Source organism: Phlebotomus argentipes, unplaced genomic scaffold (assembly GCF_947086385.1).
Source record: "Phlebotomus argentipes unplaced genomic scaffold, Phlebotomus argentipes genome assembly contig_15, whole genome shotgun sequence".
Taxonomy (NCBI): domain Eukaryota; kingdom Metazoa; phylum Arthropoda; class Insecta; order Diptera; family Psychodidae; genus Phlebotomus; species Phlebotomus argentipes.
In genome coordinates, this window is record NW_026776181.1 from 13,739,315 (window position 1) to 13,755,604 (window position 16,290).

The window sequence follows — 16,290 nt, forward strand, 5'->3', positions numbered from 1 at the left end:
TCTTATATACTAATCGCATTCGCACACTGTGAAGTGGAATTTCGTGAGTGGTGTAGTTCATTGACAAGCCGGTTTCGGCATGAATCGGGCCTTCCGATGAACGCGATCGTGTCGAAATCGCCACTAGAAGTGTCAAAAGTAGATTTACGCCTACTCTCAAGCCAATGATTTAGGCGTTAATCGCGGATGTCAATGACCTTTTATTTTGCAATATTTTGGATTTTATCTTACATAACTCACAAGAAGAAAGATACTCTCGATTTTCACAAAATATATGTATTTACACACCAATAATCCCTCGAGATGTTACATTTTAAAGCTAACTTGGGGGACATTAAACTGTCGAGAATACAACGATTTTTCTACCCTATCTAGTTGTTAAAGATAATCAAAAAAAAAATTCTCCACATTTTAAAGGACTACATTGCACAATAAATTTGCTTGAAAGGTATAGAAAAGTGAGAATAAACATTTCCTTAGAATGTGCGGAATGTGCACGATAAATAGTGTCTACCTATTAGATAAATTGAGTTTAACTCTTGTTTCTCAATCTGTAGAGCATGACGTAGTACGTTGTGACGCGGAAGAAGAGAAATATGATTGTCATTGCTCCAAGAATGACCCAGAAATTGGCTTCGTCCATCTTAATGGTCTTCATGAATTTCTCTGGCAACACGAATTGGCAAAAGAGTCTATCACATTCCATTTTTGGTCGATTGAAGCCAAAGAGCGCCAACGAAGCACCTTCCAAGGCGTACTTCAGGAAGGATATGTGGAAGAGCCAGTGCATTATTGGGTGGGCGTCCGACAAGTGGATGAAGAAGCCGGAAAAGATGAGGAAGGGACAGATGAAGAAAGGCCCGAAGATTGCGCCATTCTGAAAGTGGAGGAAATCATGTAAATTCATGCGAAATAAATAAATTTATGTCACTCACCTTAACACTAAAGAGAGATCCAATGAGAAGACCAATACTTTGTGCAACAAAACAGACCACCAAGCAAGTGATGCTGAAGAGTATAAATCGCTGAATCTCAAGAGGTTGAGCCGTCATCAAGTACGTTATCAAGGTGTACAGGAATACGCAAACTATCTGCACAGGAACATCGGCTAAGGTCATGGCTACGTAGTATGCCTTCAAGGAATACCATCGATTGAAGTGTTCTCTCTTGATGATCGGCAACTCCAGAGGAACTGGAAATTGTGGTAAAAAAATACACGTTTTAGGCCTTATAAAGCAAAATTGTCAATAAACATTCAACTTACAAACGAGAATGATAGAACTAAACGCTGTGTACATGAGAAACATTATGGAGAAGAAGGCATATTTGTAGTTGTTGAAAGTGTGGTGGCCGTCATTCCCAATTCCGAAGTACAGCAGCCCAATTATGGGCGCCACGAAGAGGTGGATGCTCACCCTCATCGCCGTGAGCGATCTGTCTCGCCACAGGATGAGGAATGTCCTCAGGAGAATGATGTAGAACTGCCTGAAGAAGGTCGTTGGGTAGCGATCGTCGCGCTTGCAGCACTTGCTCGGGTTAATCTTCAGTCCTGCTTTCTTTGGTTTCAATTGCATTATTTCCATCACAGGTGTTTGAGGCACTTTCGATGTGTGAGCTAAGCTTGGAGCTCTCACTGGCGTTATCAGACCATTCGCCATCATTTGCTCTAAGGAAGAATGCAAGAAATTAGATTCGTCCATTAATGAGAAGATAGAGATCATGCAGTCGTATGCATTGTTAATCATGCGAGTCTTAAAATAGATTAGAATATTGCGTTGTATTGCATTTTCTAGTCTACAAGGCGAAAGTGATACAGATGATTTTTCTATAGGGGAGATGAGGATAGATTGGAAAGCAAATTTTAAATTCAAATTGCCTTCCAAAGACTGAGAAACCTGAGAAAAAAACATTGTTTTATCTACTTTCTGACAAATATATGCTGCACGTGTTGTCCTTTGGAATTTTGATGTGAATGTTTAATTGAAATGTCATTTTCTTGTTCAAATCCACTTCGCTCTTCCTTTATGTAAACTTAATCTTGCGTATCAAATGACAAATAACACGTACTTATTCTATCATCTGTTGAATCACGAGAGAATAAATGGGATTCTCTTCGAAAGAGTCATAAAAGTGACTCTCAAGACACTCACCGACTTTGGTCATCGCGGAGATTTGCGATGAGTTCCTTGATTTCTTGCTCCTGTACGTGCAGCACATGCCATTCTGAGATTTCGCCACAAGTCGATCGTTCTGCATTCCGTAGTCATGCGTGGATATTTCAAGCAAGTAGTCCGATGGATTGTAGAACTCCGGACACTTGAGGTCGAGCTCCATGAGGAAGGGCACCACATTTTGCACGCTTCCCGTGTAGATACATTTGCCTTCTGCGATGGCGTACAAGTGATCGAACATGCGAAAGACTAGAGCGGATGGCTGGTGAATCGTGCAAATGATCGTGCGTCCCTCCTCGGCGAGCTGCTTCAATATGGACACGCACTGGGTCGATGTCGAACTATCGAGACCACTGGAAAAAAACGTGGAAAGACAAATTAGAATTCACACTGCAAGTGTCGATCGAGGCGATCGCACAAACCTTGTTGGCTCATCGAAAAACATTATTGGTGGATTATTGACGAGTTCTAGAGCTATGGCTAAACGCTTCTTCTGGCCTCCAGACAATTTCATCGTTCTCGTTTTGCGGACATCAAATAGCGCAATTGCCTTCAGTATTTGTTTGATCTGCAAAGGCATTAAAGCATTTTGTCAATTAAGCTCATCAGCGCATGACAATGTCAATATATTACTCTGGCACGCTTTTTTGCCGCACTCATATCACACCCAATCTTGAGATTTGCTGAGAAATGCATGGCTTCCCACACTGTTAGAACTGGCTGTAGATTGTGATCTTGCATAATGTAGGCCGTTTGTCGTCGATAGCGTCGAATGTCCCTCTCCCTGCCGTTCACCGTCACTTTCCCGTAAACATTGGTGGTACTGGAAAAAGAGAGAGAAAAAAAAACCAAAACAAAGAGTCAGTGCAGTGTACTCAGACATCCAATAGTGCCTCCATTCATGAGTCACCGCATGAACTCCGATAGACACACGTTTTCAGTGCAGACGAACTCGAATAGCATTGTAACATTGTTATCTCTTTGCCTCAAAATTCACCTCCGCTAAGCCGAAATTATGTTAAAAATTCAACTGAAAGCTCTTCAAGAGGTTCACCAAGCGACTCAAGGAAATAAAGCGCTTACTTCCCATTGCAAAAATTGTAGTGGGAGGATTATTGCTGTTAAACACCTTCTCTAGAGACTATACAAAGTCCTTCATGATTAATGCCCAGTCAGCGGAAGGCTTCGATAGTAAGCTTTGCTACATTTCAGCAACATGAACTACGAAAAAAATCACCAAAATGTACCATGTAATCATAGAATTTGCCTTATCACTAAACCACAACTATGCGTTCTTGTCACTATCATTATGCGTCATCAAAATTGAAGATAATCTCTTGTAATGAGAGTTTGCTTTCAGCTTACATCACTAAAATAACACTGCATTGAGAGAAGGAAAACTAAAATTGATACCACGAACAAAGTTAAGTAGGTTCCAGTGCTTCGCTAAGTGCTGAAGCACTTGAAAACTTAATGAATAACATTGTTGTAAGGGTATTCACTCTCGTGCTCGCCTTTGCTTAGAGCTTTGTGTAAGTATTTTCATAAATATGAAACTTAGTACTGGGGATAATGGCGGATATCTCGACTTGATTGGCATTATTAAGTTCTAAAGTTCATAAATATCGGATCACACCAATCGGTTTTATACTATGTCATGCTCATATAAGAAATATTCTAAAGGTGACCCACACACTGGTAAAAAAGCTAATCCAAATCAAAATTCCCCGCAATTACCATGATAATAATGCATGATACTCACGTGTAACCCGCCAAGATGTCCATTAATGTACTCTTGCCAGCTCCCGATGGTCCCATAATCGCCGTTAATTCCCCTGCCTTAAAGTCCCCATTTATGTCATCCAGTATAACTTTGTCTTCTGTTTGGGAGAGAGAAAAAAAATCAGAAGAAACTCATTACAATTTTACATTTACACTACTGACTCCTTAATTAAGACGTAGAAAAGCTTATTTGCCTCTTTAAGTGAACAACTTCATGCCACTAAATAGTCTCTTTAATACACCATATAATTATTACGCCTCATTATAATTAAATGGTGCAATTTAAGTCCTATCCTCTAAATGAAATAGCTCTTATAATGGGACATGACAATGAATATAGTGAGAAATCTTGAGAACGAGGATCTTCTCTTAAGATAAGGGTCTGAGTAATTATATATGAATTATTAATATTTTAAGTGTTACCAACTGATTCTAACTATCTCTCATTTTTAGTTTACATGTACTTGAAGTCAGTAACGGCAAAAGTTTCTCAACGATAAGAGACGCACGCAGAGAAAATTACTGACAAAGAGCGTGTAGTACTCGACAGCGACTTTTTTTTTGCTCGTGACTCTCCAGCTGATAATGATTTTGCCAATGTGTACATTACTCCTATTCTGCTGGGTGTATAATTTTCGCGGTATCTTGGACAATTGAGAACGAGAACAGGCGATATGGCCTGTGGGTCTCGTTCTCCAGTATCTCCGTTCTTAAGATTAAGACTAGAAAGTTCCCAGGTGGTTTTCGCACATTCTCCCAGGTGTGACCGTGATAGACATCGATGATAGGTCTTGCAAAGTACTGGAGGCGATAAATGCGATAACAGAGTCTATTAATACGGGTACATTCCTTTATTTCTCTCAAACTTCAGTCAGACAAGATATCACGTTCATTCAATGTAATTTCTCCACGGTCATCGCATGCAGTGATGTTGCGAATTAATGTCCAAATTCACTTGACTATATTTTTTGGTGGAAGCATAGTAGCTCTCCATCTCCCTCACTCTCTCTGTAGCTGTCTTCCTCTCACCCTCTCTGTTAGGTTAAACATGTACGCGCTGTGGAGCGCTTTAGAGCTGAATTGAGCATGTTGACTGAAGAAAAAGTCGGTATCCTTGATTTTTCGCACACAGTTTTTCTTCTTCTAGCAATACTCTTCTTCCTGAAGTCTATCGCGCGATCTTTCTCGCTTAGGCAAACCTGTTGATATTCTTTTGTATTGTCTCTGAGCAGATAGAGCGTGACAAAGAAATTCTGAACGACTACTTAATGACTGTGTATATGAAAACATGTGGATAGACAGATTCCTCATCTGCTTTCTTCTTCAACACTCACTTCGCAGTGTCCAAGTGAGAATGCACGCATACATATTCCTTGGGGTTGGGTCTCTTGTTCAAGAAATCCGCGACTGTATGGTCACATGGACTATTTATATATTGAGCAATATGAAGCACATATGCTTAATGAAAATGTATTCGAGTATCAAGTTGAATTCGTGGGAGAAAATAGAATGAGGTGAAAAAACTCTCGACGACCTTTCCTTTTTATCAGATTTTTGCATACTCCTCAATTAATTAGTTGCCTCATAATTCTTGGCCAAAAAAGCCAGCAACACTGGCCGAATCCAAAAAAAATATTCAATTGGAGCATAAAACGAACTTATTAAGAGCACAATGACAGAGGAAAAAAACATCTTTTCGCAAGAGACATGCTGAAATTGACCCTTTGCTGCTCTGAGCATAAATCAGAAATTGTAAAAGTTGAGGCATGAGGCATGAAAAGTGCGATTAAATTGTGACCGATATGGCTTAACCCTCCACGAAAATGTTGAAATGGAATTTTATGTACTTCTCATTGTCCCCTCATGACCTATAATCATGAAATAAGATAAGCTCATTCGCAATGCATGCGCTTTACAAATCTTTTCAACTTCTGTGGGTGCTAATAATGTGATCACTTTCGACATATGCGGATTCACTCATCACTTCCTCATGTAATGAAATTTGATGATTCCTTCAATTTCACACGAACCTCGCTTAACTAATCCTGTTTTGACGGTGTATTTCATATTTTTGAAGCCCAAATCCAGCGATTTAACTTCTCTCTTCGCGTCCGTGAGACACTCAGAGTCACTCTGCGACTGTGCTAGTGGCTTAAGGCGCAGAGCAACTGGTCGTCTCTCCGCCAAGCTCTTCTTTATAGCAGGTGATTCCTCTTGGAGGTCATTTTGAGAAACATCTGATTGCTGAGAATTATCCATTCCTGCGTCTTCAGCCACTGTTGTTAGCATCACATCACTGCACGAGCCTGACTGTGACGGCAACATTTTTCTTTATCTAATCACAGCTTCAAGAAAAATTCGAACTTCTCCAGAGTCAATCACATTACTGATCGCAACTTAGATGGTATTCAATCTTCTTTATCTCTTCTGTTCCTCCCGTGAGTGTGAAAAACTTTCTATAATCACACAGAAAAATGCATCGATCTTCCTGAAAATTGCACTTGCGATGCGGATCACATTAGAATATTTGAGCGGAATGCTTGAAATTTTCTACACTTGTCCTCCTCTTTGCAACTGGCAAGGAAATGTGGTACAAGGCTTTGTGTGGCAAAGAAATAAATTCACTTTCCACCCGAAGACCGACTTGCACGATGCGTAGTCTCAAATGTACTGAATAAAGCATACTATCAAGTCAAGAGCGAGTGTGTTTTCCCGCTGTTGGTATAACAAACACAAGCGCCACACGACAAAAGTACCCCAGCCACAAGTAATCATGCTGCCTTCTTATACATAAATGAAGCGGACTTGTGCCTGTGGTGGCAGATCGTGTGATCATGTTATTATTTTTCGTATGCAAGAATTTGTGCATACAGCAAGAAAATTACACACTTTGAGATATTACATTGAACGACTCATGCATTGACTTTTAATTTTTGATTGATCGCAAACACGAAAGCTGCAGAGACCGCAAAGACAGAGGCTCTTGCACCAACAAACTGCTCGAATTGAGCTGCCAAATAAGAGACTGTGGCCACTCTTTTTCTGTCTCTATGTCAAGTTCAAGTAGATTTTCAAAGGTAGCAGTGAATAGTGCAAAAAAAGAAAAGAAATACATCCAAACAAAATATACACAAAAGAATTAGCAAAAAATTTGATCATTATGTAAGAATTTTCTTGCCTCTTAATGAATAAAGTTTTACGAGAAGTAAAATAACCAGTTTTCTTACTATGAGAAAAAGTATGTATTTTGTTCTATATTTATTTTATACAATAAAAAAATATTGTTATTTGTATTGTTAAATTTGTATTGGCGAAGAAGGACCGGAAATCCTCCTTTCTATTCATGTTGTCAAGGTGGTATTGCAAATATTCTCTACGCTAATTAATCCTCATTATAGTTTCATGCAAATTCTTATGGAACTTCACTGAAAAATGTTCCCAAATTATGAAATAAAATTAATAAAAAAATGTATATCTTGATACTCATTCGGAAACAATATAAAAACACCGCAAAAAGTAAAGAAATATATTTTTCCTTAACCTCTATTTTGCTTCGTAATACCCTCGTTTAATAATTGACAGTGTTGACAGTGAATAGATTGAGCAAAGAAAACAAACATCTAAAATGCACTTTGAAAAGTCACCAGCACGCTAAGAATAATGAGAGAGAATAGAGCAAAATTATGCGTATTCATGCGGTGATTCCAAGAAAAGTCAATTACACGGTAGGTTTTCCTGTAACTCACGAACCTAAATGAAAAATGAGTGAATATTAGAGGCTCTTTTGTTTTATCTTCGACTGAAAATCGCCAGCGATAAAGCGCGACTGACACGATATGTTATCAATGACAACGAAGTGACGCTGTGATCCGCTTAGCTTTTTACGACAGTCTGTTTGGAGTCATTTTCCGCTCACTCAGAAAATCAGCAAAAGAAACGGTCGCGGATTTCGGTTTTTCATTCAAACATTGGCAAAAAAATCCTGAACTTAGGCAAAAGCTGGAAAATCGAACTATGCAATTTTATTTGAAATCCAGAAAAGAAATAATTTAATATTCTCATATTAGCCGCAATCTTGGCAAAATTCTACAGCTTTCTTTAAAATAAAAGAAGTTAATATGTGATAATAAAAATGCATCGTTTCTTATTTTTCCAAACATTTTATTACGACAATTTTGTATAAAACATTTTAAGATTTTTATTGTCATTAAGTTACAGATAACAAAGTGTAAAAAATTTACAAACATAAAATTTGCCAAGTTTCAATGGAAAATTTTGGCAATATAATTCGAGGATCACCATGAAAAACGTTAAGAATGTTTCACATTATTGCAAGGAAATCAATTAGATAAAAAAAACCCCTCTCGTAATCAATTTATGTAGATTTCTACATAATCCCTAAGTCATGCTAAATTCAATTAAGACATTTTTCCGTACATTTTACGGGTGAAAAATACAATTCGGACGAAATTTTAAGCTCTATGAGGTTGCTTTTAAGCTAAACAGATACCCTATCTCTTGTTAAGTTTCACCCAGAGAACTGAAATGGTTAGCAAGTGCATCACAAAGATGACTAGCGACATCATGAAGATTCCACCCTCCATTGTGATGTCATTTATCATCATTTCTGTAAGGAATACATTGGACTTCTTGAAGTGGCAATACATTGCTGTTTCGGGACACGTCAAGTCCTTCCTGTTCATCCCGAAAACAGTGTTGAGGATCCCGTGGAAGCCCACGCGATAGTAAGAGATGTGCCACATCCATCGGAAGAGTGGTGTGATGTCGATGTATCTGTTGCAGAAGCCAAAGACAGAGAAGAGAACTGCAACGACTGGTCCAGCGAAAACGGCGATCTAATTGGGAGAAAGAGAGAGCGAGAGAGATTCTTAGACATCAGACTGAAGACAGAGCTTATTTGAAGATATTATACCTTCACTGGCAGAGTGGCACCGAAGAAGAATCCCCAACTCTGAGCACTGAGAGTTGCCAAGAGAGCTAGAACCATAAAGTAGAAAAACCTCCAATCTTCACTGAAATTCCCTGTCAACCAGTAACTAATCACTAGATAAGTGCTCGCGCAGATCATCTGAAAAAAACAAGACTCTCTTCATAATCAGCATATTTGGGTTAACCTAAATTCCTCACCTGAAATGGTATTTCAAAGAGGATGATAGAGAAGAAGTAAGGCCCCAATTTGTACCATCTATTGAAGTGTTCCCGTTTCAGCATCTCCATCTCAATTGGAACTGGAATCAAGGTGAAAAATTACTCTATAGATAATTATCAGAAGAAAAACCCACTTTATCTAAGACTAAAGCGAGGACATCTTTATTTCTATTGCATTATTATTTCATGTTATGCTCATATTCAAGCTGTCGAATCTGACCGCGAATTCACAAGCACGTTGTAAACATAATACTTTTAGCGCTTTTTTGCAGCACTCTGTTATGAAATCTCAAGCGATTTCATGGACTCTTCACCTTATTACTGAGCTTGTATTTGTATAAAGACTCAATAAAGCTCATCATTTTGCATATAATTAAAAAGGCAATCAAGCATGCAACTTTGTATTGAAAAGTGCTAAGATTACTTTTACTATAGCAGTCTAATAAAGTATGATTAATATGGTGTGAAACAGGGTTTTTCATACAATTTTCCCCCTATTGCAACTTACAAGACATCATCACAGACATTTTTCCAGTGTAAACAACCAGTAGCATCGATCCATACAAATAAACGTAATTCCCGAAGACAGTTGTGGCCAAGGTTCCAACGCCGGTGTACAAGTAGCCAAAAAGAGCTCCTATAATCGTGTGTGCTAATATGCGGCAGATCAAAATATACTGTTGAGAAAAAGGAAGGATTACTGAGTGACCTCATTGAGAATTTCCAGACATTTGTCCCACACACAATCATTTATCACACGTCATTTATCTAAACTTCTCTCGCAAGCGACATTAAAAACAATTCAAACTTGTGCAAAAACCCCACTTTTCCGTTCCATCGCATCGAGTATTCTATCGCCAATTTATAAATAGATTATTAACAAAGTATTTTCTAAACACTATTCAATTTTCCCATCGTCTTTGTTTCCAATTCAATGCAAAGTATGGCAATTTTCGTCAAAGCAAATTCCACTCTAGAACAATCAGACGCAGTGTGAATATTAATTTTTCACTCACACTATGGCGTTTATGACAAATTATGTTCCTCCAGAATAGCAACATGAACTGCATCAGCACAGAAGCTCTCTGTGTTGGCTTGCGCTGTCCTGACACTCCTTTGAAGTCCTTAAGCCTTTCCGTCTCGGCAAGGATAACGCCGCCACTTTCGGGTGGCGGAATGAAATCTATGCCGCTGCTCTCAAGTTCACTCTCTGCAATCGAATAAAAAGACCATTCACGATCATGTTGCAATGCGACTCGATGTTGACTTAACGTATTTGGTTTTAGTACACCTCTATGTAGTTTAATTTCAACATAGCGCTGTGGTGCAAGAGCCGAAATGGCAATGACTAGAAAACCGATCAGAACCCGTTGTGGACTTCTTCACCACCTTTTCCACCTGCTGAATTCAAGTGTATGACCAAAACATTGAAATTCGTGAAGCACTTTTGGAAATTATTCCTCCAACAAGTATGTCAAGTGTTGATTCAAGACGAAAAATATGCCTAAGCTGAAATTTTTCAACTTGACAGTCACGAAATCAAACACGACAAAATTCTCTCAAGTGACTCAGTAGATAATCATGTGTACTGAGGTAATATTTTCACGCATTTTTTTGCACTTAAAGACAATCAAGCTATGTTGCTCTTCCGAAATATTCTGCAAATATAAAATTTACATTTCTGTCTGTCATTTTCAAACACTCCGCAAACGAGTGAGAATATGATTGACGGTAGTAAATTCTTAAAGTAGTGTTGAGACTCTGTTTCACGACAAGTTCAACGCTATAATAATATAGCAATTAAACTGTCTGACAGATGAACTATGAAATCAATTATTTTATCGACTAGCAGATCATTCACAAAAAGTGCTGATTGATTCTCCTCCTCACAGAGGGGAAATCCTCAATGATGCAGAGAATATTGCAATAAATCCGCTTCAATGATAATAATAGAGGTCTTTAATGACGCCCAATCAATTAAATACTGTTCATTTAACTCACCCGAAGGTATTTCTACACGTTTCACATTGACATCTTCGCGCTTACGATTGGAGGCAATCATGGACATCTTTGACATATCTGTGCCATACTCGCCACTCGCGACTTCAATAACTGCAAAGACAGAAGCATAAATGCATTGAAAGGTCGTCCACTTGTCCACTAAATATGCGTGCAAAATACTTGATTTATACGCACGAAAATCCGCAGGGTTGTGATAATTCGGGCAACGAAGTCCAATATCACTGAGAAATGGAACCAATTCCCTCACGGACCCTTGATATATGCAGTATCCTTGCGACAGAGTGTAGAGATCATCAAACATCTCGAACAGCAGTGCACTTGGCTGGTGAATTGTGCAAATCACCGTTCGACCTTCCTGCGCCAAGAGCTTCAGCAGAGAAATACACTGTGTGCAAGACGAGCTGTCTAAACCTCTGCAATCAGTGATTACGTAAAGAGAGGCGATTTAATTGGCATCAGATGATGTTGGGTTCTTTGACAAATCACACACTTTTAATTGTCACAGGAAATAGAGATCACAGTAATTAAAAAAAAGAGACTTAACCCATTAGATCATAGTGAGATAACTTCACAGAATTGAAATGTGATGTAAAAACATAAACAAGAAAATTTCGAGTGTCTCTGGAGGTAAACTTCAATTTTATTAGCAATATTAAGCAAATTATCTCCATTAGCAAATCATGAGGAAAACGATATGCAAAGCCACATGTTAGATTCTTCTAAAAATTGAGTGTGCAATTCAATTACACACGCGATTCTGCTGTTATATTCAATTAGAGGTGATAACTTACGTTGTCGGCTCATCCAGGAATAAAATCGGTGGGTTGTTTATCAGCTCTAATGCGATTGCCAATCGCTTCTTTTGGCCGCCAGACAGTTTAGCTGTGAAAGTGTTGTAGCGCTTCTCCAGTCCAAGAAGTGTCAAGATTTGTCTCACCTTGAGAGAAAGTGTAAAAATAATGCGTTAACTTTTGTACACTTCATAGCACTAAGAGTGTAGAAATTATGTTCCACATTGTGCGTTTTATTGGTTTTTATTTCAAGAATGGAGAATAAAGCACATGCCCTCAATTTTTTCCGGGTTATCGAAATATGATAAATGTGTTTGAAAAACATGCTACTTTCCACCCTTAATGACTGTGGAAGTGCACTCATCTTTTTCACTATACAATTGTTGCTCACCAAATTGATCTTGTAGTCGTGCGTGACTTTGTAGCCCAACTTTAGATGAGCCGCCACGATCATGGCCTCTGACACCTTCAGCCAAGGCCGAAGAGCGTCATCTTGGTGAATATATGCGGACATCTCTCTGAACTTCTGCGAATTGGCGGACCGATTCTTCCCATTCACTGTCACTGTTCCCGTGACGCCACGTTCCCTGAAATGCAGATGCAATCGTCAGTACATTTCCCGTGGCCTTGACACTGGGAAATGGGAAACGTGGCCTTTTCTCCGTTATCAAACACTCAATACTAAGCATTAAAAATGTGTGATTGATAGTTCTCTGCGTATTATATTATATAAATGAAATTGTGCACTTGATTGATTCATGATATACTCACACATAACTCGCTAATACATTGAGTAAAGTACTCTTCCCAGCGCCTGACGGACCCATTATGGCAGTCAGTCTTCCACTAGAAAATGATCCTGACACACCCTTAAGGATTTCCTTTGTTTCTGCCAAGCATAACCAGAAGACAAACGTCCAGAAGTGAATATATTTTACATAATAAAAGCACACTAAGCACACATATGTCTAGAATTTTTGCAATCTTCCTTTTCGCGACTTCTCCTATCTCAGTAAATATTGAAATGGTTTTCGAGCTGATAGTGAGTTTGTTTGATTTGTCTCTTTCCTAAGTAAATTCAACATACATATGAATATGACGCTGCGGAAATAGTGATGCAAATAGCAAAGTTTGAGCTGAATCACCCGCAAAACACGCGCTAGTAGATTATCCGATAATATTTGTAAAATCCATTATAATCTAGAATCAAGATGATGACATTCAGTGTGAATTGTTAAAGGTGCTGCAAATTACACTTGTTATCTCCACATGCCGGGCTGCAATTTGAATTAAATCCGTAGCTTTATTATATTATTGTATTGCAAATCAGTGGAAGAATTCTTTAACATTGTTTTTTATTGAAGTACATTCAATTGCAAAGAAATACATTTCCCTCGTTTTTGCGCCAATGAAAAACATTCCGAATCCCACAGCAATAGAACTTCAAGCTGAAGTCTTAACAAATTGATCTCGGTATAATTTTAAACTGATTAACCTTGAGAAACATCATTTTTGCGTGTTAATCTGGTTGCAGCATCGCTTCCGGAAAGTCGAGAAAATTACACAATTGGAGTTTCCGTATCACCCTTTGGCTATTACTCACCAATTTTGCATTTGCTAAAGTTGACAGATTTCACGGTGTATTTGAGATTCTCAAAGGAAATGTCAACGGTTTCCCGTCTTGGAAACGAGTAAGTCATCTCCGATGCGATGTTATTCGTGTGAAACATGGTGTTGTTATTCGGCTGGCTGTCTGTCTCGCTGCAGCTTTCCACGACGGAATTTTCAGAACTGGAACCATCATCTTTGTGCCAGCACTTAAATCCTTCTGTCCTTGTTTTTGTTTCAACCTTAGCCATTTTTGCGCCTTTTTTTTGTTAGTATTGTAATAACTTTACGTGGTCGTTCTTCACGCCAAGTAATAATTTACATTATATTTCCTCGTAGTTTTTCCACGAGTTGAGAGAGCCAACAAAAAAACTGGCAGTTTATGATTGTGAGTGATATGGAGGTATATAAATTATTCGGGTGCTCGACTCTTTTGACTTTGGCAGCAAATTTCTCGCCGGAATGGAAAAACCTAAGATAGGAATTAAAAAGATCATTAGAACAGTAGAACGAATTTATACTGGAATGCAAATGCTAATTAGCTGTTGTGTTCATGAGTGATTTTGAATTTTCATCCACACTAATTGGTTCTCTTTTCGCTCATCACTGTATAATATGAGACGAAAAATCAAAACATCGCCCAAGACACTGCCATAAGAATTCCAGTCCACTAAATAACAGTATGAATATAGAATTAATTTCGTGGTCAAGTCCAGGAAGATTCGGCAATCTTTAATAACTAATATGATAGAGAGGGAGAGAGATAGCAATCTCCGCATGGCAAATTACTCGTAGTTTGTGTTTTTTTTTCTACATATGTATGACTTAATTAAACTGTCTGTCTGTGTGTATATCAATGCGATATATGCTAGATTTCTCATAAGAAGGCAAGGTGAATAGACCTTCATGTGCACACCTCTCGAAAAGCTGTTGAAATGTGTGCTTCAGGTAAGAATAAAACTTCTAACCCTGTTCGGTTTGGTGCGAATTAAAGTTGGTATTTTCATATTTCGCAAAAACTTTTAATGTGTAATTCTGACAAGTTCTCTCAACCACAATTTTCCAACTTCGTTACGCAATCATAAATTTTCAATAAACTTATAATAAGGTGGACAGCCGTGACCTGAACTTAATTACTGGAAAACCATTTTCGCACTTATGCCGAAGGAGCGAGAAAAAAATGATTCAAAGAGAGACACTCTTAAACTCCACTGCAAAGTGCACTCAAAGACCGCTGAATGCCGTCTGAGAGTCTCTGCTGATGAGATACACAAACCCATTCGACCCAAGTCACGATTTGTGTTAAGGCCCTTCGCGGACGCGCATATAGAACATTGTGCGGTTATTGAATAGAATTTTACGAAACATCTCTCTCTCTCTCGTAAATAAACTCATGTGTGCGTGTCAGCTGAAGGCGAACCTCTGCCGCAATATACTCGTATTTTAGGGTACGTTTTCACCAATGTCACATATAAAACTTTTTATATTCTTTCACGTACAAAAAAACAGTCTATTCAGTGAGGAGACACACGGTGGGTCTTTAATTGAAGCAAACGCAACCACTTTTGATTAGAGTCTTCAGTCGTCAATTAGCACGAGTTGAGAGTGTTGGAAAAATACTATTATTTTTGGTATTTGGCCTTCCCTCAGGCACCAAATTTATTGTCAATACTTTTCCACTGTGTGTTTCGAAGAGAGTCTCTTTTGCCAAAAAAAAAGAAAGAAAGAAAACCGTCAAGTGTGCCTCTCTTCTTTGGCATTCCTATTGATTTTCCCCCATTCTTGGATCATTTATCGGTTCAACACTGACGAACTCAGTGCACACTTCCTGGTTCGATAGTGTGTGTACATATGAAAGCCATTAGAATATTTTCCCTCAGCTGTACATAAGAACTCACAATATGGGATTTGTTGATTGATCAACTGCTGAAGCAAATCACAAAATTCCTTTTCCTACCGCAATATTGACTTAGAGCGCGAGACTTTTCACATCAATGAAAACATATGTACATATCATCGACGACTCGAGATGAGTTATGTAGTGAAGACGACGTATTCTAATGTGAATGAATCAACTGCACAAGAGATGCATTTGCGCAAGCACCACGAGAAGACACTGATTATAAGACAAAAAAAGCCATTCAATTGGTGGCAAATATCAAATGCTAGCGAGGTGTTAACGAGGTACTATATTCACTGCACTTTACTTTATTCCGTGGTGTATTGAAAAGTGTCGCGTAATCGTCGAAATTGTATATGGAATTAAATTATTTCTTGGCTTCTTTCAACTAGTATAACACTCCGAAGCGAACGGGTGTGTGATGCGTGTTCTCAGGTCGAAACCCGAACTCGTACTGCACGACGACCTCTCATACATACTCTAGTATAAGTCCCTCGTTACGCGATGTGGCCCCGTCTGCCTCAAGCATCCAGAGTCTCTTTATATACGTACTATTAGCTCATTGCTGCGCCATAACAATTTGCAATGGTGTGTGGGAGAGACATTACTCTGTATATGCCATTACTGATGATAATCAGTTCAGCATTATGTTAATTTCGCCGGCACTCTTCTCTCGTGTTAATCATCAGAATTATAACTATTTCCCAATTGCTCCCTTAACATGCACAGCAACAGCTTCCCTCCCAAAAAATGGGAAACCATGCCATCACATGACTGCTCGATTGACCTCAAATGCAGTCAGAATTTTCGTAACTTTTATCACTGTGGCCTGACTTTTTTCTTGTCA

General features: G+C 38.6%; 1 protein-coding gene across 1 annotated transcript; it reads right to left on the reverse strand.

Moving 5' to 3' along the window:
- Positions 1–204: 204 nt before the first annotated feature.
- On the reverse strand, positions 205–15,434 carry LOC132262477 (ABC transporter G family member 5-like). Its single transcript, XM_059761751.1, has 20 exons — positions 13,539–15,434; positions 12,707–12,824; positions 12,327–12,522; positions 11,936–12,081; positions 11,319–11,557; positions 11,124–11,234; positions 10,139–10,332; positions 9,631–9,799; positions 9,102–9,202; positions 8,887–9,042; positions 8,468–8,809; positions 6,341–6,441; positions 5,984–6,282; positions 3,934–4,051; positions 2,805–2,994; positions 2,594–2,739; positions 2,151–2,524; positions 1,265–1,666; positions 936–1,192; positions 205–877 (listed from the first exon to the last, which is right to left on the reverse strand). Exons 1-20 carry the CDS (start codon positions 13,792–13,794, stop codon positions 533–535), a joined length of 4,260 nt encoding a protein of 1,419 aa, XP_059617734.1. The 5' UTR covers positions 13,795–15,434; the 3' UTR covers positions 205–532.
- Positions 15,435–16,290: the final 856 nt, after the last annotated feature.

Excerpts from the sequence above, each read along its gene's own strand:
- LOC132262477 (XM_059761751.1), bottom strand. The coding sequence starts at position 13,794 with ATGGCTAAGGTTGAAACAAAAACAAGGACAGAAGGATTTAAGTGCTGG. Across the intron at positions 12,082-12,326 it reads ACGACTACAAGATCAATTTG|GTGAGACAAATCTTGACACT; the intron begins GTGAGCAACAAT and ends CTTTCTCTCAAG. Across the intron at positions 6,442-8,467 it reads GGGTGAAACTTAACAAGAGA|GAAGATCGATGCATTTTTCT; the intron begins TAGGGTATCTGT and ends TGCAATTTTCAG.